The sequence below is a fragment of the Chlamydotis macqueenii genome, chromosome 2 (genome assembly GCF_036417535.1).
Source record: "Chlamydotis macqueenii isolate bChlMac1 chromosome 2, bChlMac1.mat, whole genome shotgun sequence".
NCBI classification, from domain to species: domain Eukaryota; kingdom Metazoa; phylum Chordata; class Aves; order Otidiformes; family Otididae; genus Chlamydotis; species Chlamydotis macqueenii.
The window spans coordinates 93,885,039-93,907,272 of NC_141557.1; the positions used below are offsets into that span (position 1 = coordinate 93,885,039).

Consider the following 22,234-nt stretch of genomic DNA (forward strand, 5'->3'; position numbering starts at 1 on the left):
GCCTTTTTAAAATTAAGATTCTTCCTCATTTACTCTTTAAATAGTTCACACAGCAATTCTCTCCCACCAAATCTATTCTTGCAGCAAAAACCTGATGACATCCTTTACTAAGTTGCACAAATGTTAAATGTGTCAAGTTTGTATAACTTAAGAATCATATGACAACTGTGACTAAAGTAACAAAATTTCAGACCCTAATGACATGACAAGCTTGGTTATACACCTGAAATTTCCCAGGGACTTCACAGAATTGGCTTCATAATGTGAAAAATATCATGTACTTCTATTAATAACTAAACAAACATTTTAGTTAAAATCATAATTTTAGAAGGATGAAAGCTGTAAGAATGAGTGTTAATATATTTTCACTTCAATTATTAACATTGATATATAATTTATGTAGTAATTTTATACAGAACTGAACACCTCTTTTCTATATATACATGGTACGAATAAACATTTTCTAAGGATTACCGTTGGAATTGGTGCTCAAGCAGTTTTCATTTTCTTTACATGCTTATCAGTTTTGCTAAACTAAACAAACCTCTAGCTACCCACACACCTTCCTACAGCAAAACAAGATTTATCTAAAATATGTAAATTTTCACTGCAATAACTGAAATTTTCTACTTCAGTAAATGAAAACCTACACATTTCGGAAAAAGAAATCTGTAATCAACTGGAATCATATGGATGCATTGGGAAAGCTATTTAAGGTCTGATCAAGTCATATCTGCCTGAAAAAAAAACACCATGAAAGGTTTTAGGAAGGCTGCTTCTAAAAGTCTCAGAATATTGTTGTCAACTGATAGTGTTTCATAGCACCTTAGATCTCATCAGACAAGAATTATATTGAACATCATCTCAGTTCTTACCACAGGTTTTGCATAACTCTCAGTCAATGGGACAACGGCATATTGTTCATTCCCCACTGCCCATGGGAGAGATGCACTTCAGTTATAGAGCAACGTCCTTCATTGATACAGGAGAGTATATTTGCCAGTTGCAAACAAGAAAGGTAACGGAACGAACAATTCCCCCTCCTGCACAAGAGGTGGAAAACTGAACGTGTGCCCATTTCTTAAAGTGCTTTTCTCCATCAATTACAGAATCACAAAGAAATAGGAATTTCACTAACACTGTTCTTTGGCAACCAGGTAAATTGTTGTGCAAGTTAATAGAAAGTTGACATCCTACCCACCTCTCCTGTTAGGTCAACCCTTGAACTACTTACACCATTTGACTTGCTACCTTAAATGGTAATGATCTATATTTCTCATCTAAAAGTTCTGGATACTGAACTTCCAGATAAGTCATAAACTTTCAGTTGTATTTCTTGAGATGCAACTCATTTACATATAAATCCTTTCTTAATCCTAGTGCTACTTTGCCTGAATTAGTATCACTCAAGTTTTGTGCTTCTGGTTTCCTTCTTACCACAGTTCTTGACCTAGATTAAACTTGAACAAGTTTTTAGAGTCATTCTTAGCTTACACAGTTGCTGTCATGGTCTGTTCTTATCCTAACATAGAGCCAGCAGAAATGCAGGACACAGAAAACTAACTTTGCACACTAAATGAAAAACCTTCCACCCAACAACAGAAAGGCAGCCAACATACAAAAATATGAAAAATCTCTCACTCTCTCTCCTCACTGCTCCCTTTTTTTTAAAAAAAAAAAAAAAAACAACAAACATGATTCACTGCATGACCACATAATCACTTCAAGCCAAATCAGGGCTTTAAGTCTCTTTATTTTGACTCTCCTAAGTAGAGCATCCCTCTCAACTCCATTCATTCCTCTCAAAGTACAACTAATTCTATTTAATTCAGTGACAAAGAACACATGCTAATCTGACAGTTTTATTTAACATTAACTAAAAATAATTTGTAATGTTACGCCTACAAGTTAAGTGAATGCTCACATATAGCAGAATCCACAAAAAATCCAAGAGATCAAGGTATCATAGGATTTAGATTTAACAAATGCTTGAAGATGCCACATCCAAAACATGATCTGAATAGAATGCAGTTACTCTTATTCTAACTGGTGGCTTGGCTGCCCGTAGCACTCACCAACAATCTGTCCAGTGACTATGCAGCATTCACAAATCACTAAATTTCATTATTTACTTTTAAAAAACTCAATACTTGTAGCATATTAATAATGCTACACCTTCTAGGTCCCATCTTCCTGCCATTCACAAGGGTCAAAATAGATCTGTCATTTAATGAGCAACAGAATTATTCATTTCTGATCAAATTGGCAGTTCTATCCTAGCACTTAGTACTAACAGTTGCTATTTTTGACTTGAAGGAAAAATGTTTCTTTATCTTTAAGTCTTGCATTTTGCCATTGGAAGATTCAGCAGGAAAGGTTCTGTCAAGTTTGCTACGTAAGATGGTTGAGTTTTTTAAATTTTAACTAGTACTGTAGAATGTATTCCTCTAGCACTTCTCTGAAGTTTTCAACGCAAAGAAATAGCATACACTTAACGGCATTTAATACATGACCTTAACTGCTGCCAATGTACAGACTGCTTGTATGTTTTTGCCATTAAGACAATATTTTACCTGTAAAATTAATTTGGAAGTTATCACAAAGTAGTTCAGCACCCCTCAGAATAACTTTCCAGAGCATATAAAATACTGCATTAAATCCAGAGTTATTTTTTAAACCTATCTTGACTCATCAGTCAGCTCCTAACGTAGGTTGTTTTGATTGAAAATCCTCTTTTTGCCAAGGCAGTACTCTCTCACTGCCTCTATTCCTGAAAACTTTTGGTCCCCTTTGACCAGTACCATATGGCATAGTTGTATTGTTATCATCCACTAATGCTGCAGAGTAGTTTACTCAAAGTTTTGGAAAGAGTGCTTTGACAGTGTTTGCTGCCACCTTGAGTTCTACCACGTTTGTGGTGAAGCTTGCTCAGCCCATAGGAAAAACTACTTACTACAAACGGTGTTACACAAAAAGCCTAAATACCATTTCTATTACCTGAATGGTTTTGGTTTGTTTTTTTTTTTTTTTTCCATTCTCAAGCATATCCTGTTCTGTAAGGAATCTCTTTACCTGCACATCTTCAGCCCAATCAAGGTAAAAACTCCAGGTATTACAGAAATATATCCCCTATTTTGAGGTCTAAGAAGAAATTGAAAGTGTATACTACAAATACAGTCCAGGCTGGTCACTTCCCTTGTTTGCTTTTTTGTGGGGGGCAGGCAGAGAACGGACACCATTCCTGCATCAAGAATTATGACTAACTCATTCAAGAAGCCAGAAATGAAATATCTAAAAGGTATCCCCTATGTAGTAAGTTTTTTCTCCTTCCAAGTTGAGAAGATATTTTGAGAGAGAGAGTAGGAAAACTTGGAACAATTGCATTAGCTGTCAGTTGAAAATATTGCTGCCTAAATCACATATTTTAGAGTGGATTTCCACCCCCCCCCCCTCGATTTCTTTTTGTAAATGAGAAGAGGCTTTTGTGAACCATGTTTTCTTATCTGTATTTTATTCCTCTGTGATCTCCAGGAATAAAAGCAGCACAGGAAGTTGTGGATTCCTCCTGTCTTGTGTGCTATAAAACTCTCTCTCTCTTCCCTAAAAAAAAATAAATCATATAGCCTTAGATTTTAAAGTACCATCACTATAGTTTTCGGGAATAACTACTATCCATTCATACCTTAGGTCACTAACAGTGGCAGAACAAGACTTGCAGAAGAGAGGAAATGTGCCTCCAGCTGGCAGTTTTTAAAACCTGCAGCTGTTTAAAGAAGTTGAGAGATTGACATATGAAAGGACAGAGCTCAGGGCACAAAGATGAAAGATAAAAGTCTTTTATGCTACAGTATGCATTAGAAATAGAAAAAATACAAGATGTCAGTCACTGTGCTGTGTGAAAACATTATTGACATACATTCAGGATGATTAGAGTACATCCAAGTGAGTTGAAAGACAAGTCACTGCAAATAAATAAAAAAGAAAAATCCAGAGACTGTGCAGTCCATTTTTCACTGAAATTTAAATTGAGACCTATTTTTATTGCTTTCCTATTAGAAATATCTGTTAGGTTGGGTTCATAATAAAAGGAAGGAATGACTCGAGTATTTAAGAAATGCTGCTAAGCTGCACCTTTTTATATAATTAAGGAGCAAAAAGCAAGTATAAAGCGTTAGAATGCACTTGTCTGCCATGATTAAGAATACTATACCATCTTACTGGAAAAGTTCTCCAGAAAAACTGTTACAAATCATACAAGGAAATTATGCATAACATGGTAAAGCTATACTTTAACAAGTATACAAAACAAAGTCATACTTATTTAAAAAAAAAGAAAGATTGTGAAAAATTATTTCTGACCCAACAAAAAAACCTTAAGGAAAGGCCAAATCTCCATATAATTTCTAATTTATGTTATCATTTTTATTTTGGTATAAATAATAAAGTTCATAAACACTATAGATAAGTATAGCTTAACTAATTTCTAATGTCATTCAAGTTAGACATCTTCTGCACATTGCTTCTTGATAGAAATTATTTTCTACAGCACTATCACGTATTCTAATGTTTTTAGTATCATAGAACAATGCAAATGTCTCTCCCCAAGCAGACTCCAAAACTTGTTAATACTATATAGCCTTGTTTGATGACATTTTAAAAAATTGTTTAAATTATATTATCCTAGTTCCAATAAATTTGAAACTCCAGGGTAACTAATTTTGCATTTCTTTTATGAGAAACAAATACCTTCTTGCTAAATGACACAATTAAATGATCAGACAACCAGCTGTTGAGCTTTTCAGTAATACTGATTTAAAAAAAAAAAACAAACAAAAAAAACCATCTTTTGAGCATAACAGCAGCAAATCTCAAGACCACAGGGTCCTCCTAACCATGTACTCACACTCATACATGAATTATCTTGATTAAGACTCCATAGAGTGCAAGGAGTTCAAAAGTTTTAGAGAATTAAAAGTCTAGGCAACAGGTTTCATTTTTATCTCAACACAACAAAATACCACAACACTCCAAACAGAACAAATTTATGTATTGTAGCCACCTTTGGAATAAACATTAAAGCAAATGGAAATAGACTGAAAAGACTAGACATTTCTTTACTAGTAAAGAAATTTACCAGGGATAGAAGCTTGTGCAGATGAGTTTTCTATATACAGCAATTCCACCGGATGCAATTCCAATCATGAGATCTAGATTATGGAGATCCTGCAAAAGAAAAATACTTTAAGAACACACACATGGTTTGTGTCACTCCCATTTATCTACTTAAAAATTAATTTTCAAGTTTTCTATACTTATAACTCCTGAGGCAAAAATTCATCTATTTGAATATTTTTTGTCATGCATCTTTGACCCTATCTACTAGGTAATATAAATTTTCACATATTAAAACAAGTTGTAGTGTTCATTTTACTACACTAGATATTCTTTAGATCAGTATCAGACTAAAGTTTCAGATTCAGTCTTATTAACTTAACCATGGGAAAGAAGTTGAAGTGCTTCCCAAGATCAGTCAGGTGAATGTCACAGAATTTTTGGGACTGGACACAAATCTCCTGATTCTAAATTGTTTAAAAAGACAAAAGGAACTAACTCGTCATTTTTTCCAAAAAAGTCTCACCAACAAAGACTGGGCAGGAAATGACCACAATTCTCTACATATGAGAGTATGCTAGAGAAATATACACATGTATATGAATATTCGATACACTAAAACTGAAACCGTCGTTAATTGAAACAAAAAACATGCATTAGCTTAACATGCTCAACTGGAAAAATGCATCCAGAAATTTACAACACTTTATAGGTATTGAGACACTCAAGAGGAAACGTGTGCTTACATATAAGCAAACACTTGAGTTAAAAAAGGAGGAGGGAGCAAGTTGAATGATCAGTTTGATGCTAAACCCAAACTCATGCTACATAAGTTACAAATCTTGGCTTCCTATTTCCTTTAGTCGACACATACTAATACACTACTACGCAGATTTCTTAAAAGTGCTGAATACACGCATAAGTCTACACACAGGTGTAGAACCTATTGGTTAAAACATCAGGTTTGACTCAAAAATAGTTTCAGACTATTTTGTAAAGGATGGCCAAAAGGTGATGGATTCTCTTAAAACCTTCAGTAGCTTAGCTGCTCCTCTAGATGGTACTCTGTGCTCAGTTAATATACAGTTTTCTTGTATGTTCAACCCCAATTTCTTCATATCACTAAGGTACAGAAGAATAGAACAGGTCACGTGCTCTAACAATACTGTGGAAAGTCTAGAGTAAATCCTTTAAAAGTAGTTGAATAGAAGCACGACATACGTATATGCTGAATGAAACTGAACCTAATTTGCAACATGATTTATAAACCTCCAGTGAAATACCACAGCAATTCACAGAGAATGAGCATAACCTCTTTAATATATGTAGTGCATTAACACTGAATACTGACAAAGTGAGAGGAATGCCATTCCTATCTCAGAATTTATCAAAGGAAAATCATTAGGTAGGTAGCAGTCCAAATACACTTAACCTCATAGTAACCCAGAATCAGCTGAAAAGGTTAATAATCCTCAGCTACCTGCTGGCTCCCTTTCCCCAAGAACTGCTGCCAGAAGAGATGGTGGAATCCCCACCGGAAGAAGCTCCAGAACTGTCAGCTTATGCCAGCATATTACAGTAATCCAGAACTGACATCCCTTTATTTTAAAACTTGGGAAAAAAAATTGAGGTATTCAGGAGACGAATCACAAAAAAATTTAGCTACCCCTGCCATGATATGGACAACTTAAAGCAGGGCAAAATCCACTTTTATTGGCATTTGGATCTTACTCCAGGTTCCTGCTTTTAAAATCACCAGTGTGAAGAAAAAACAGCCCTAGGAGAAAAAGTGGAAAACCTACATGATTTAGTAGAAATAAAGGATTAGCTAAACACTTGATGGGGATTACTAAGGCCAAAGCTCCTATTTTCTCTAGGAGCTTTGTCAGATCAAAGTTCATACCCCATCCCTCTCTGCCCCAGTCTAAAACACTAATCTCTCATGCTATTTGCTATAAAAAAAAATTCTCTTGTGTTAAACCTAAGTCAAAAACAACATTTTGGACTAGCAGAAATAAAGAGGGTCTCCCAAAAGAAAGATGATGTAGATGTACAGTTATTTCCCTCTCAAAACATCTGTGCTGTTAAACAGCACACGCAAAACAATGTGTATATACTTTTCTTCTTGCCTATTCCTTTATAGACATAACCATAAACAAAATCAAGATAGAAATGGTCACGTCAGGGACACAGCTAGTTAAATACTGATTCAAATTTGATTTCATTACCATCTGCATTTTTGCAAAGATGGAAATAATACTGATGCTACAAGTTTCCTATCTTCCTTTCTCTGATCAAAAAAAAAAAAAGATAAGTTAACATCAGACTAATTATTAAGCAGGTAAGATATGGTCTGGAGTCAAAAGGAGATTAAGAATTCAAGAAATCTCAATACAGTTTTAAGGTACTGAATTCAGTCTCTTGAGTTTCTTAATACTATTTCATTTTTTAATATTACAGTTTTAGCAATTGAAATTTATCCTCAGAGAAAAGCAGAAGTGATTGCAGATGAAAACTAAGCTTAGATTAATTCACTCATGGAAGTTTCATGTTTAGCAAGTTGCTAAAAAGAAAGCTCACACTCAACTTCCGCAAAATATTTAATTTCATAAATAAAGTATTAAGGAAACTAGATACTCATCTGCTCTTCAAGAAACATTGTCCAAAAGTATCCCGCTCTCAATTAAATTCCAGTAGCCAGCAAAATACTAGGACATGTTTCTTATCAACAAACACCCTATGTCTGAAATATTTCAAACACATTTTTAGTGGTCATCTTCCATGCTGCTAGATACTGCTTAGATTTAGCCTGGAGTGAGGGAATTCAGGAATTAAAAAACCCAGTCTCTATACTCTTTACACAGTGTTAGAAATTCGGAGAAAGTAAACTCTTAAAACACTACCAACTTAAACATAACATTCATTTTCCTTCATGCTAAGACATTTATAAACTTTAGTAAAATTATTAAGTAAAATGTATTGCAGTATTGAAACAATTTATCTTAAGTACGTTGTTACTCTTCTGAGGAGATTTAGCCTATTTGGTTGAAATTCCAGCACCTATGTTACATAGAAATTATGGGAAAAACTTCCTCACTCTAAGTAAAAAACCCACATTGTGAAATCAATATTTAAATGCTACTATTATGTTCATGTTAAAGGCATATTTTTTTTTCCAAGTGAAAAATCACAATGTAAACATACTCTACCACTGTGCAATTCCACTCCATAGAATTCAAGCGTTCGTGCTATATTTATGTAGCAGGACTCCGCTTCAGATTGCTTGAGGCCACTAAAAGAGGGAAAAGAAGATACAGACCATAATAAAAAAAAAGGCATGATATTATATTTATCCGAAGTGCAGAAAAAAAGAAGAATGCCAGGGTCTGAGAAATAAACCTCATTGAGTAGTGCCACAAAGTAATTCACTGATGAAGTCTCTCCTAAACTCCTCTCAAAATTTGAGAAAATTATACACAGTTTTATTACCTTAGTTGTTCTGGACCAGTTCTTTTTAGGAAAAAATTCTTAGCTGTTTTGTTTAAATGCATGAGGAAACAATTCCCCTGTAAACACTTCCTTCATAACAAGAGCTGTATCTGGAAATATTCTATATTGCATGGTCGCTCAGAAGAAAGCTGTTCAGAAGAAAGATTAGTAGCAGGAATCTACTAAAAAATAAAGAGGAGAAAGAGTATTAAAAAAAGCTGAAATCATGAAACTCACCAAGGAAAAGCCACCTAACTAACGATAATCTAGACTACTTTTTTCTCCTGTCACTAGATGTGAAATGTGCTGCAATACTTAAAAGGATTCTATCTTCTGGTCTTCTAGAAAGCTTCTATAATTCTCTCAGGCTTTTTTTTTTTTCTAGATACAAGAACTCAAAAATCCCCAAACTCCCCACAAACTGATAATAGAGCTTCATGAAAGTGCTTCATGGAATCTACTAGGAGTTTTAAAAACCAAAGAATACAAAAGTAATCGGTACCTAACTGATTCTCCTATGCAGCTGACTAATTATTCACCCGAGGAATACAATGTGACCTAAACAAGATTCCTTTAGGCACGAGAATGAAAGTAGCCCCTTCCAATAAATTGAAAGGCCAAGATCAGTCAAGAACGAATCAGCTCTAACCTGGAATCTGCCGTAGCCCATTGACAGTGTGCTGCGTGGATTTTTGCAAAAGAACATGAAAACTAGCTAAAGAAACTTGCATTGAGCTACAACATACAAGACATAATATGGCTTCCTAAGTCTGTATTGCATTTCAGCAATTCCAGCCTTTTAATTTTCCTTTGTGAAAGTTTCCAAAAGGATAGATACTAAAGAATGAAAAAGGATAGATATTTATAGGGCTGACTTTGCAATCCTGTAACCTAAGAATGCCATTTTAAAAGGGATAGTAATTTACAGATATCCCATATGGTCAACAGCAGATATTATTTACTCCAGATCAGCAGAAATCTCATTCCAAAGCAACATTGTTCTCCTTAAACTGTAAGAAGACAAATTCTCTCTTTCTGTCTTTCCTTCTCAGAAGGCTCAGTGAACTAGAATCATTCTTGTCAAGTATGTTACTGGTGCTGATCTAGTCAAAATCATCTCAGACATAAGAATTCACTATGCATGTTAAAGGAGGACGCAATAAATTTGTCTGACTCTCCCTGTACTCTGAAAAAAAATAGGCCTGAAGGGCTAGGTTTAAAAAAAAAAAAAAAAAGGCCTAAAAAAATAATGAAGCATTTTTCCCAGTCCAGTATATTCAAGTATTTTTCTTCAGAATTTCAATTACCACCACCTACATGAATTCAAATACAGCAGTTAAACTTTTCAGTCATCAAGGCTTCACTTTACCAAAACCACTCAAAGAATTCATTTCACTGAAAGGACCAGAAAAGAAAAGAGTCTTTCCAACAGACCCCACTGCACCTTTGTCTAGACCAATGGTAACTTCTAGTCTGTTCTCTGCAAGACACAACCAGTTTTATATCTCTGGCTATAATATTACTAAATACATAACTTCAATCCAACCAGTTCAATACTCTTCAGAATCTCCCTCAGTGGTGTCCAAGATGACTGCTTCCTAAAGACAAGCAGGTTTATTCACACCTGTCTACAAGCCCCCCTCTAAAAACTTCTCAGTCTAATTTGGAAGGAGTAAAGGCCTCAGATACTGTGTTTCTGAATATGAACAGCTAGGAAATAGGAACAGCTAGTCCAGATTAGTACCTACACAGAGGAAATGGCTGCAGATAGAGGTCAGTGGTTCTCTGTTTCATCCCATAAACGGCAAAGTAACATGTATGTTCTGGATGACTAGGCAGCACACATGAAACTCATAACTACTCACTACACCCACTAGCAGTAAAGAAACAAGAGGGAGAGGTGAGTACTGAAAGATAACAAAAAAGTCAAGGAATGTCGAGGGAGATGAAAACAGAGGTATTTCAGGGTATAAATCAAAGAAACTAGGAGAGTAGGGAATTAACCCTGCTACAGTAAAGATACAGACAGAGAGAACAAGTCTGTAGAGATGCAGATTTCATTTGCTCAAAGGCTCACAGTTTCTTCAGTTAGCATATTTGCATTCAGCTTGCGAGTATCTGATCAACATCACTAATTCTAAATCTGAAGTCTTACAAAAGGCAAATCACTAAGGTCAGAAAGAATAATTAGCTGTAGATTAACTGTAATAATCCATTGTAGCTTTTATATTATACTCAGGAGAGTGGAGAGAAAGCACTACATTAATTGAGGTGATTTATGTTGTTGTTTTTTTTTTCCCCACAAACAGAAAAAAACCCCAAACTACTGGATTTGAGAAATGGTCAAGTGTCCTTGATCCAAAAAAAAAATCCCTCAAACACCTAGTACCGTGTTCTAGATGGTCACCATTAATAATGTATAATGCTAACTGATCTGCTGGTTGTCATAGTCAGAAATTTATTTCAACATTTTAACACATGGGCAATGGGCATCATACTCTGCATATGATTAGCCGAGCACTTACATGACAAAACCAAATATTTTGTTTAACAGAAGTGATATGAAATAAAACTTTCCATTGTACTGAAACTACTAAGAACTTGAGTCTTCCTTTTGACATCTTTTTTTTTTTTTTCTTTAAAAACTCAAAGACGTGAGAAAGAACTAAAAGTTAACATTACCTGTGCTGCTCATGTAGCGATTCTACTTTGGTAAGAAAATCTTTGTTCTGCTCTGGTATAAAGTTGTAATTTGACAGATATCCTGAACGATGTACTGAAGCGTTATAGTCTCCAAGTTGTGCTGTTAGGAAACAAGAAACACATACATAAAGTTTTCATAGTTTATTATTATTTACAAGAAATACCTTCTCCTCCTTTAAACATGTACGTATATGGGGAAATCCAGGAATTACAAGTTATTTCCCAACAGACAATCAGCATTGAACATAGGGAATTGTATGACAGCAGTGAAGAACAATTATTTTCAAAATACACTTACCATAGCTATAATCTCAGGCACTGAATGACTCAGTATTTTATTTAGTTACTAAATACTCTCACTTTTGCATCACAAGCTGTAACACCACCAGACAAGCAGCACATGCCATGCCAGCACAGATGTGTAGTACTGTAACATTACAGGAAACCAAATTGCTTCAGTAAGAGATGGCAAATGAAATCAATTTGACATACATTTACTTCACTATAACATATTAGAAGTCTGCAACAAGATCTGTCACTTAGAAAACATCTACTCTTCACGCTTTCAGGTAAGAATTGTTCAAACTACTGTGGCTCTGTCCTAACAATTCAATCAGTAACCTTGCCCTGGCTCAACATGAGTTGCTTAACATAGCATGAGAAATAACTGCTGATTTACTTGTAACATGACCAACCTGCTACCCAAAGTAAATACATATTTAGAGTCAAATAACCTAAAAAGCTCAAGCGTTCCCTAAAATGTTATTCCTTCAAAAATTATACTAATTAGTATTTATTTTTAGATAGATAGTAGATAAAAGCTAATTCTTATCCACATTTCATGGTATATCCGAAAACAAATGAAAGTATAAAGGATCATAAATGTACAGCCTCAGTCTATTCTTTAAAAGCTAAGTCAGCATATGCTTGTATTCTAGAAAACATACATAAACCTTTTACTTGTTATCAAGGTGCAAGGTTTGGGGCAGCAGGGAGGTTGCTTCAAATAAAGTACTTGCCTATATGCCATAAATTTACCTAGTTTCAGTTAAGTAATTAAAAACGCCATATTTCATGAAATCTATGTTTTCATGAAACAGTTGAAGAGATTAAACCCAAACAACGATGATACGGTTAACCAAATCACTAGAACCTGAACTAATCTGCTTTTTTATTAAGAGGCATGAAGTATTTATTATAAAGCATTAGAGCTTCCCAGAAGCTATTTGTCTGACTTGTAAATTAACACAAACAAAAGCACTTTTATAGGCTGCAAACATGGCAACAAAGAAAGCTCCTCAACCAAATCAAAGTTAAAGAGTATACCTTTAGGAACAATACTATTACTGCTATTTTCCAGAAAATACGAAGTATAAAAGAGTGATTTAAATGACTCAGGGTAGCAGACGGGGTGGAGGTCAGGAATAATATGCAGAAGATAACTCATATTTGCCACTTACATATCCAAAAAGCATTACTTCTACGGCCTAGAAAACTGAACCACTGTGATGTGAAACAGTACCCAAACATATGCAGTCAGAAGCTAATAGCTGCACACCTAATTATCAGCATCAAGGAAAATACTCAAGTGAAAAAGAAAGTAGAATGATAAACAGTACGTAATTTATTTTGAATGCAGATGGTTCCTGCAATGCTTAGCCCTTTCTTCAGTAGCCTGAATTTTAAATTATTTAGCAAAATGGCTGGCAAAAGACTAAATATTTACCATTAGAAGCAAAACACATATTTGAATTCTGCTGTCAAATAATATATCTCTGAAGAAGAAAACAAAACAAAACAAGACAGAGGATTCAGAAGTATAACAAGAAACTGAAATAATTTTTAGGAATAGTAATATATTAACAAAAGTCCAAGTCTCTCACGACCAAGGCTAAGGCAGTAACACTGAAAACAATAAATAAGCTTTCTATACAAAGTAGGTGTGTTAATAAGAGCATAAAAACAAAACACAAAATTTCACAGGCAACAGTAGTTACTTGAAAACTTTTTCCCTTATTAACCAACCATTAACACAATCCATCCTTTCTATGAAACACAGTCTATACTTTTAAGGTTTGTTGAAGTCAGCTTGAATTACATTCTTGTCAATGGGAAGAGACCAGATTGCCAAGAATAAGACAACATAGGGGTCCATTTAAATTTTATTTTCATTAGGTAAAAATGTTTGGGTTTTTTTACTGTAGTTTTACCTTCTCTAAAGAGGGCAAGTGCTGTTCCTTCACGCATTATGAGGTAGGGTCTTCTTGCCCATTTTCCAAATATGGAGGTTGCTCTGGTAATTTTTCTTCATGCTCCTAGCTACTTAGGGTCATGTCAAAAAGGGGAGCAGGTTAGAGTACTATTTGCTTCTCCAACTACCCAGCCAACTGTCACAGTTGAAAAGAAACTATCAATGCTGATTAATAGATGTTGTGCAGGATTTTAATTATCCAAGTAGGAAAAAAAAAAAGGTTAGGGCATATCAAGATGTCAGTAAGCAGAAAAACCCATGAGATTTCTGCCTCTTTACTGGATTTCTCCAGAAGAGAGCAGAGGGGCAGGAAATTTTAAAGACCTATTTCTAATCTGAGTTTCTCCTGACATAGCTCCTGCTCTGACTGTGTGAGCCAGCAGATATGACTCAATGAAGATAAAGTTATAGAAAAAAACCCCATATTTTCACTTTTCTCCATTCTAGACAACTGTTGATCTTTAATTCATTATAAGTGGGAAAGAAGATAGAGTAAAATTAAATAAGAATATGCCACAGAATAATTTTCTGTGGATGAAGTTCCACATTGACCTCCCAAAACAGTAATTGTACAAGCTCTCAAACAGTAAGAACTTATAAATACTTGAAAAACCAAATAAAAATATTAAGATCATATATGTTTACACAGGATATGAGCTGCCTATGCCTTAATGAAGCCTAAACAACTCATATTTTCTTCAGACTTTGTAAAAATAAATAATTTCTTCAGTGAGAACAATGTAATACGTATGTATTTTTGTCTTTCTCCAGTAAAAAGACTTTTGTGCAGGAAGGCATAAAAGAAAACGACTAATTAAATTAAAAAAAAAAAAATTCATGCATTTTGATAAGATTCAGACACAGAGGAATGGAAGACCAGGAACAAGTTTGTTTATGTAGCACTGACATATTTCAATAGGAATTCTAAGGGTACACGTCTATCTTCCCTAGAAAGAGAAGCTTGAGTACCAGATATATTGCTGCATTTGGCGGGGGGGGGGAGGCAGCAGGAGGGAAGAAAGCTTTACAGAGGGGAAAATCTGATAGCTCTTTCAGTAATTACCAAGGCTTCATTTATTTAGTGGTTTATTCCAAGAAATCACTGATAAGTCAGCTTATATGTTGGGGTAACACAGCACTGATCTCATTTCTGTCTTCACTACCCCAAAGGGAAGGTGCAAGAAAGCCAGACTCTTCTTTGAGTTGTAAACCAAAAGGATAACAGGCATCAGAGATTTCAGCATTGGAAATGCAGAATTGTACTGAAAGAACTTGAGTAACCTGATCTGACTTTGAAGAAGCCCCTTCTAAGCTAAACTTGCTAATGGTTCTTCCTTACATGAAGTTATTTCTGACATTCAAGCTTCCTCCTAAATGATCAAGATAATTATTAGTTTGGCTCCAATTTTAGAAATTAATTTTACTGTTGTTTTTCAATGCTCACAGTACCAAAATATCACCATTTAAATTAGTCCAATTTTCACATCCAGCCCCAGAAAGCATAATAGTAGAAAAGATAAGCCTTTAGCTTTGTGGAACTTAAAAGGTGACCATTTTCTACTTCCCGTCTATGTGATATCCTTCAAGCTACAGAAGACAAGTTGGTCTCCAATACAGTTTGCTTGTAAACAATAAGTTTCATACAAAGTAACAGCACCAGAACCTATTTCTGCATATAGGCACTCCAAGTAACTACAGATGTCAGAAGGCAAATGTATGAATGGTTCATTGGCTAAGCATGATGGAGAGTCAGTTATAAATAACATGGATGATTTGGTCCAAAGGAATGCCTACAAAAGCTAGTCCCTGAAAACAGGTTTAATATCAGCTTTCTAAAGACCTGAGAAGTGTACTAGAAAAAAAAAAAAAATCATGTAGCTTCACACTGAATTCATAGCTTTTTGCAGGGTTGAATATTTTAGGTGACATGAATAAAGCACAAAGTTATCCAAGTTGCCTAGTTTTAAAAGAGCATAATTACATAAGCAGATCAGGTTCCCAGTGGAATAGAATATAACCAAACAATGGGACAAGTCTAGCACACAAGTAGTTTAACGAATTTAATTTTTATCGAGGACTAAAAATTCTCAGGTATAAAATTGCAATCCAGGATTAAAATATAGTTAGGGCAAAATGACTGGAGGATAACAGCAGCAACTGATGTGCTGAGACGAGAATGAAACATCATATTGAAAGCTAATGATAAATTTATCTTCATATGAACACTGAGGTACAAAAAGAAAAGATACTTCCTAATCTGTACAGTTCAGCCAGTGTAGACATTTTAAGTGAGCTCTTCTTAGCTGAAATAGAGACAGAAGAGAGATGATGCACTACATAGCATAAACTACAGGAGTTTGTAGTTATTGTTTCTCAACACTAAGTATTCTGGCATGAAAATGCTTCTGGAATCAGAAAATAATCCACTACAGCAGTGCTCAGTTTCGAAGAATCAACATAAAAATGTAGATATTTAATAAAGAGACACTAAAAGGGAGCACTGAAATGAGTAAAATCCATGTAGGTATACAGATTAAAGATATCATGCTGAAAACTGATCAGAAAGAGACTCCAATAAGGGACAAAATAAACCTCACAAGTGGTCACTGAGAGAAGAAAAGATGTTTCAACAAGTGGAATCTGCATCCAAATAATGACAAGAGTATGAACTCTAACCTACTCAACCACCGAGTAAGCACGATGTCCCTACTAAGCAAGTAGAACTAGCTATCACATGGATAAAACTAATCCATTTTGTAAAAGGAAATACTGCTTCATACTCAAGAGCCCTTAAAAAAAGTTTCAATCTAGAGATGATTATGAACAGCTGCTTATGATCACTTATGACAGCTGGTCACTTTGTTGTGAGACAGAATGAGAAATTAGGCATTAATAAAAAGAAAGGAACATTTGTAGAAAAAAAAAAAAAGGCCAATTATACACACACAATGGTGGGCTCCAAATTACCTATTACTACTCCAGGATGAAAAAGTGAGTCATAGTCATTGTAATAGCTTTTATTAAAAAACAAAACAAAAAAAAAAAAACAACCCCAAAAAACCCCCAAAACAAAAAAAAACCAAAAAAAAAAGCAAAAAAAAAACCCCAAAAAACACATTAGCAGCTCAAAAGCCAGCCACCACTAAAATGAAAATCTCAAGAAAAGAAAGAAACATATCAGAAAATATAAATTCTACTGAGCTGCTACTTCTGCATCTCAAATACAAAGTGTATTTCAGAAGCCAAACAGTCACAATCACAAAAAGTATTGAGAAAAGCAAAGCATAATCCGAAGTACAAAGAATATTCATTTTTGAAAAGGTGTTGGGATAAGTGCAAGGAATAGGATAAAATACTTAAAGTAATTATCAGTACTTGCAAAACATTGTTTTGCAGAACTAATGCATCTAAACACTATGCTGATCCTCTGTCACGTATGTTGTTTCTCAGCATTGATTACTACTTATTATCATGAGTACAATACTGTACTACATGGACCTTGACCTTGCGTAACTGTTCTTTTCCCTTTTTTAGTTATGTTACACAGAAATATTTAATAGGTTCATCCACCTTAAAAATAAAGAGGAATACTACTCCTAGGCTACGAGGCACTGTAGAAAGTCAGCTCCTTCAGCTATGGCACTGGCCAGTATCCCAGTCTAGGATTCTCCATTCCAGAGATTACAGTGCTGTGCTTTGTTTGGAAGATTTAAAAAATTATTTTTAGCATAGTGGAACACCACCAGACAAACAATGCTTGAAGTAATGATCTCCTGAAGTGGCCTCTGTATTGCCTAGCACAACTGCAAAATATAATTAAGGGAAAACAGTCCGAAACAGCTGAAGAGCTGCTGTGTATAAACCGTCGGGATAGCCTCAGCAGAGTTGCCAGCAAGCTCAAGAGCAGCAATCTAGACCACAGTGAATCACATGGAAGAAAATGAGTATGTATTTCAATGAATCTCTCCAAGCAGACTCTTGCATTGGAGGTTTCATCACCATCACACAGATAACACTCTGGTACTGCCGATGACAGGTACTGCCAGACATGATAAAAGGTACCTGTGACTGAAAAGCACTGTCATGGGCTTCAGAAGAACAGACAGGACATGCACACAATCCACAGACTACCCAACACATCCAGTAAATAATTTCAAACACTGGAAATTCAGCTTAAAAGTTCTTTGTGTTTATCCAGTCTGATTTTCATTCTGAGGCAGAAGAGCTGCAAGTTCCCTTAAGAGTAGCAGGAACCTGACTGACCTCTAAGCAGATCTCTCAGCTTACATGACATCCTTCTGAGCATCAATTCACTTCAAGAAAGAATGAGTAGAGAGTACATGGACAGACACACGAAAAAACCCCAAATGCTAGCTATGAGAAGAGGCAGATCTCCAAAAACTAAGAAGCCTGAGGTTTCAATATAATTTTATAAAAAAGAGAGGAGAGTAAAATGAGGCTAAGTTAGACGAGTCAGGCAAGAAGCAAGTTGATGGGGGAATTATGTGGCACAAGTCGTGCTGTACAGCTGCTGTTGACGTTCCTCTAAGTCTTACATCCCACTTCCTCCTCTGAGGCAGGTAGGACCTCAGCCTTCTGGGACTCCGAAATTCTAACAAACTCTCCTACCGCCCCTAGTTCCTGAGGGACTTGCATGCTAACCTGAGCTTTCCTCAAACCCTCACACTCGCCAGCTTTCCTTTTCCTAGAAGAGGTTAAAGCCCACTTGAATCCCAAGCAATTGATCGACCCCTTCCTGAACAAACTTCCAAAGACAGATACCAGCGTGCCAGAGAAACCTCCTGGTTCTCAGAGCAGAGCTGAGAGGGGAATAACATCACAGGAGATAAGAGAAAGACCTCACTCATAACGAATCATTGAGCAACTGATGCTCAGGGACAAAAAAAAGCTTAGAAATATTAACAACATTTTCTGTTGACTTTGTTGCTGTGCTTTAGATTCAAGTCTCAATCCAGCAAAGGATTTACACACCTAAGAGCATATTCCCACCAAACCCATGGGGCTTCTTACATCCTGACAGTAATTTAAACACTGTTCGGGAAATGGGAACTTACTACATATGAAGTGATAGAAAACAACTGGTGCTAAATCAGCTATATGACATTTTAAATTAAAAAAGCAATAAGCACACTTTATAGTCCCTTATTTAACTTTATAGGCTATACAACATTGCCATTTTACACTTCTAAAAAAAACAAGGTATGTGATTTATCACTAGACTGTTATTTTAACAAAAGAGTATACTTCAGATTTATGTTTTGAAATTATTAGCAAGTTCTTCAAAACGATTTCAAAATCCACTGATCATTTCTGTCACAAAGTACATTTACTGATAATAAAGTAACAACTTATTCTTCAAGTGTCTGAACTGCATTCATCATCAAGTTTAGTCACATGCTGTTGAGACACAGCATTCACACCCACTTGTATTGCCCTGTAACTTAGCACCACTAGACAACACAGGCTGTGCCACAACGGTTCCAGGTAACATGCAAGAGCTTTATTTCAGAACCACAATGCTGAACCCAAACATCTGTGCAAAGGGCAATACAGAGAAGCAGCACTCCAGCAGTACAACAGCCACCTCCACCAAATGCCCCTTTGCAAAACTCAAAGGCTGTGAAGGTCAACCATACAACTGCCACATGTGAAAACTACAGTTAAAATGCAAAAGCAGAAATATCAAACATCAGACTTCATGCACAATGAAAGATATCTGCCTCAGCTCTCCTGTCAGTGACAATCGCTCCACCTTTTAAATAAATAACCATAAGTTTGTCAGACAACGACAATTTCCCCTTCTGTATACAAGGGAAGTTACAGAAGGAAAGAACAGCTTGAAAACCACCAAGAAGTGGCAGTAATAAGAAACAGCTCAGGTAGAACTGATCCATGACAACTTCAGAAATTCACTTTTTAATAAGCAGATACCTCATATCCAAGGACTTCAATTCTCCTTAATAAGTATGTTTAGAATTTAAAACACCAAAAGAAAACTATTTAAAACAATTTAAGTTGACAAGAATCCTTACAAATATGACAAATACGGAGACCAACACACTCAGATTTCAGAATGTCTTTCCTATGTCATCATCTTTAGGTAAACAGTAACAACCTGGCAGCAAAACAAAAACATTTTTTTTTTTAATGGGAATATGTATTTCTATGTTTCATTTTTTTGCCAATGCAGAGAATATAGGTATCATACAGACAGCAACAGAAAAGCCATCAGCTAGCAAAAATGCACATTCTTGTGCTCTACCACAATCGGGTCAGCAACACTGTATTTAGCAATCCTAAAAGTTCAGAGTGTTTCAGCCTTCAAGTGCGATATTGTGCCCCTGGGATACAGGAGCAGGGATGCATTTCCTTTGGCAACAAAACTGAGACTCCCACCTACTACGGAAAACTTGCTCTGGTTTCAACCATTTTTACTAAGCTTGAACACAGTTAAAATTCCATTTAACAAAAGGTCACAACATAAATATAAAAGCAAACATTTCGTAGCTACTTGGGATTTTCATAGATACCAACACTTTATCACTTTCTCCTTTGAAAATTATATTTTAATTATTTAGCTTGGTCCTTATTTCAAGCAAAAATTACCTCAATCATTTCTGTGGAACTTGCTAGCCTTTCCATAAAGAAATGGGATAAATATACATCAACCAAATAATCACACAACTATTCTAGTATGCTTTCCCTGACAATAATTTTTGCAAATATACAAACTTCACTAAACCCTCAACCTGTTATTTTGTTTGTTTGTTTAATGAGAAAGGTCTTCCCTTCAGCTGGTTTTCACTACCTGTTTGGGATGCCTGTAAGGCATCGGATCAGGCTCCGTTTGGCTCTTCCTATAGAAGATATTTTTCTAATATCACCCTTAGAATTTATTTTCGTCAATTGTAGGCAGGTTAGTAGGATAGAAGTTCTTGTACGCAGGGTCACCTTAAAAGTATTGCAAAGTGCCGAACAGTCTTACATATCTAACAAATCAAATTCCCTGAAAAAACATTACATAAGAACATTGGAGTTTCTTAATCATGAGTTTACCTTCCTCTTAACTGTTCTCTAGATGACGTCTTATTTCCCTGGAATGCTTTCCTGTAGCTGTTGTAACACACAGTAAGTTTCATTATTTTGTTTCCAGTGACAATAAAAATCTGACGTTTTTGTCAGCAGTACGAGCACACATAAATAAGAACAATTTTTTTCTTGTATTTTTTTTTTTTTTTTTTACAGACCTAACAAGTACAGTTTTTCTATTTAGACTGTCTGAAGCCTGCTTTAGTAAGCTGTACCATCTTTACAAGGTAGCATTTACCTGTAGCATTTTGAATATTCCACAAAAGTAGATAAGGAAAGAAATCTTTCCTTATTTTTCAGTGTCAGGCAGCAGAGAAGGTAGTCAGTCAAATACATTTATTAACAAAATAATGATTGGTTATTACTTACATTGTACTGCATATGATGCCAGGACAACAGCAGAATTAATGGGGCATGACAACCTGGAAAGAGGGGAAAATATTTTTATTTAGACATAAACTGTATAAATGTATTGTTGACAATGTCTCTGCAATTAGTTTAGTACAGGAAGACTCATTTATCTTCAAAAAGTATCCGATTTTTTCTTACAAAGTTTGATTGCCAAAGTACAGTAGGACTAGATATTAAAAGCTAGTTGCTGTGTAAGAGCTTCTTAAGTGAACAGAAGTAACTAGTCCTAAAAGGACATACTCCTATTTATGCTGGATGCTTATTCAGGACAGCAAGAGGAGAAGGGATTTTTTATGTGGCTCTGGACATTATTTGAATAGCTGCAGTCTGGTGTATTCAAAACTAGATACAATCACTAAAATTAGCCAAATGCCAAGCACAAAGAGATCTCTGATCTCATGACCAAAACTGACTTCATAGAAGAAAAAAAAGCCAGCATCTAAAAGCAATTTACACTTGGCAGCAAATACTCAGACCATCTTTTCCCCCCTTTTTTTAGAATATATAAACACACAGGAATCACAGGCAAAGGAACCACTTGGTATACACTCACCATATAGGGAATATAACCCTGAAATCATGAGAAACAGTAGCATCAACTGCCCCATGCTGCTCCCTCCTCATTTCCGCAATAGACAGTGGGTCCCCACATTTGGAATACCATGCCTAGCACACCATGCCTTGCATAAAGATCTCTCAGGTTGTACCTGCAGACACACAGCATCTCCTACAGCTCGTTTACAACGGACTCCTAAAATGTTCTTATTGAGTCAGCTATGTGAAAATTTGTACTGTTGCCTAGCATTTTGATTTTCTTTTAAAGCAGTATTTCACAAGCTACATTTTGCAATGATAACCTCAGAAAAAGATTTTTTTTGGTTTTTAAAAATATCTTATTTTAAAAAGAATTATAAAGAAATTGAAGATTCTTCTTATTACCTTCCTTCCACAATATCAGTCTTCAATTGCAGGAAGAATAAGTGCCTAGAGAAGATTTTTTTGAAAACAAACAAATATAAATTTACTTTCACATTTAGAAGGTATGGTTTAAATTGTTACAAGTATTTGTTTTACTTCCTTAGATTTCCTGGCAAACTATACAAACAGATGAATAAAACTTAGTGGCATCTACAAACACACGATCATACACCCACTCAC

The 22,234-nt window shown here is 35.3% G+C and overlaps 1 protein-coding gene across 1 annotated transcript in view; it reads right to left on the minus strand.

Moving 5' to 3' along the window:
- The window catches only part of PTPN3 (protein tyrosine phosphatase non-receptor type 3), a 126,692-nt gene that overhangs the window by 59,821 nt on the left and 44,637 nt on the right, over positions 1-22,234 (minus strand). The window contains exons 6-10 of the mRNA XM_086740444.1: positions 22,016-22,060; positions 21,035-21,087; positions 11,284-11,404; positions 8,317-8,404; positions 5,135-5,223 (exon numbers count right to left, since the gene is read on the minus strand). Coding sequence (XP_086596570.1) covers positions 5,135-5,223; positions 8,317-8,404; positions 11,284-11,404; positions 21,035-21,087; positions 22,016-22,060 — 396 coding nt within the window. The remainder of the gene's footprint in view (positions 1-5,134; positions 5,224-8,316; positions 8,405-11,283; positions 11,405-21,034; positions 21,088-22,015; positions 22,061-22,234) is intronic.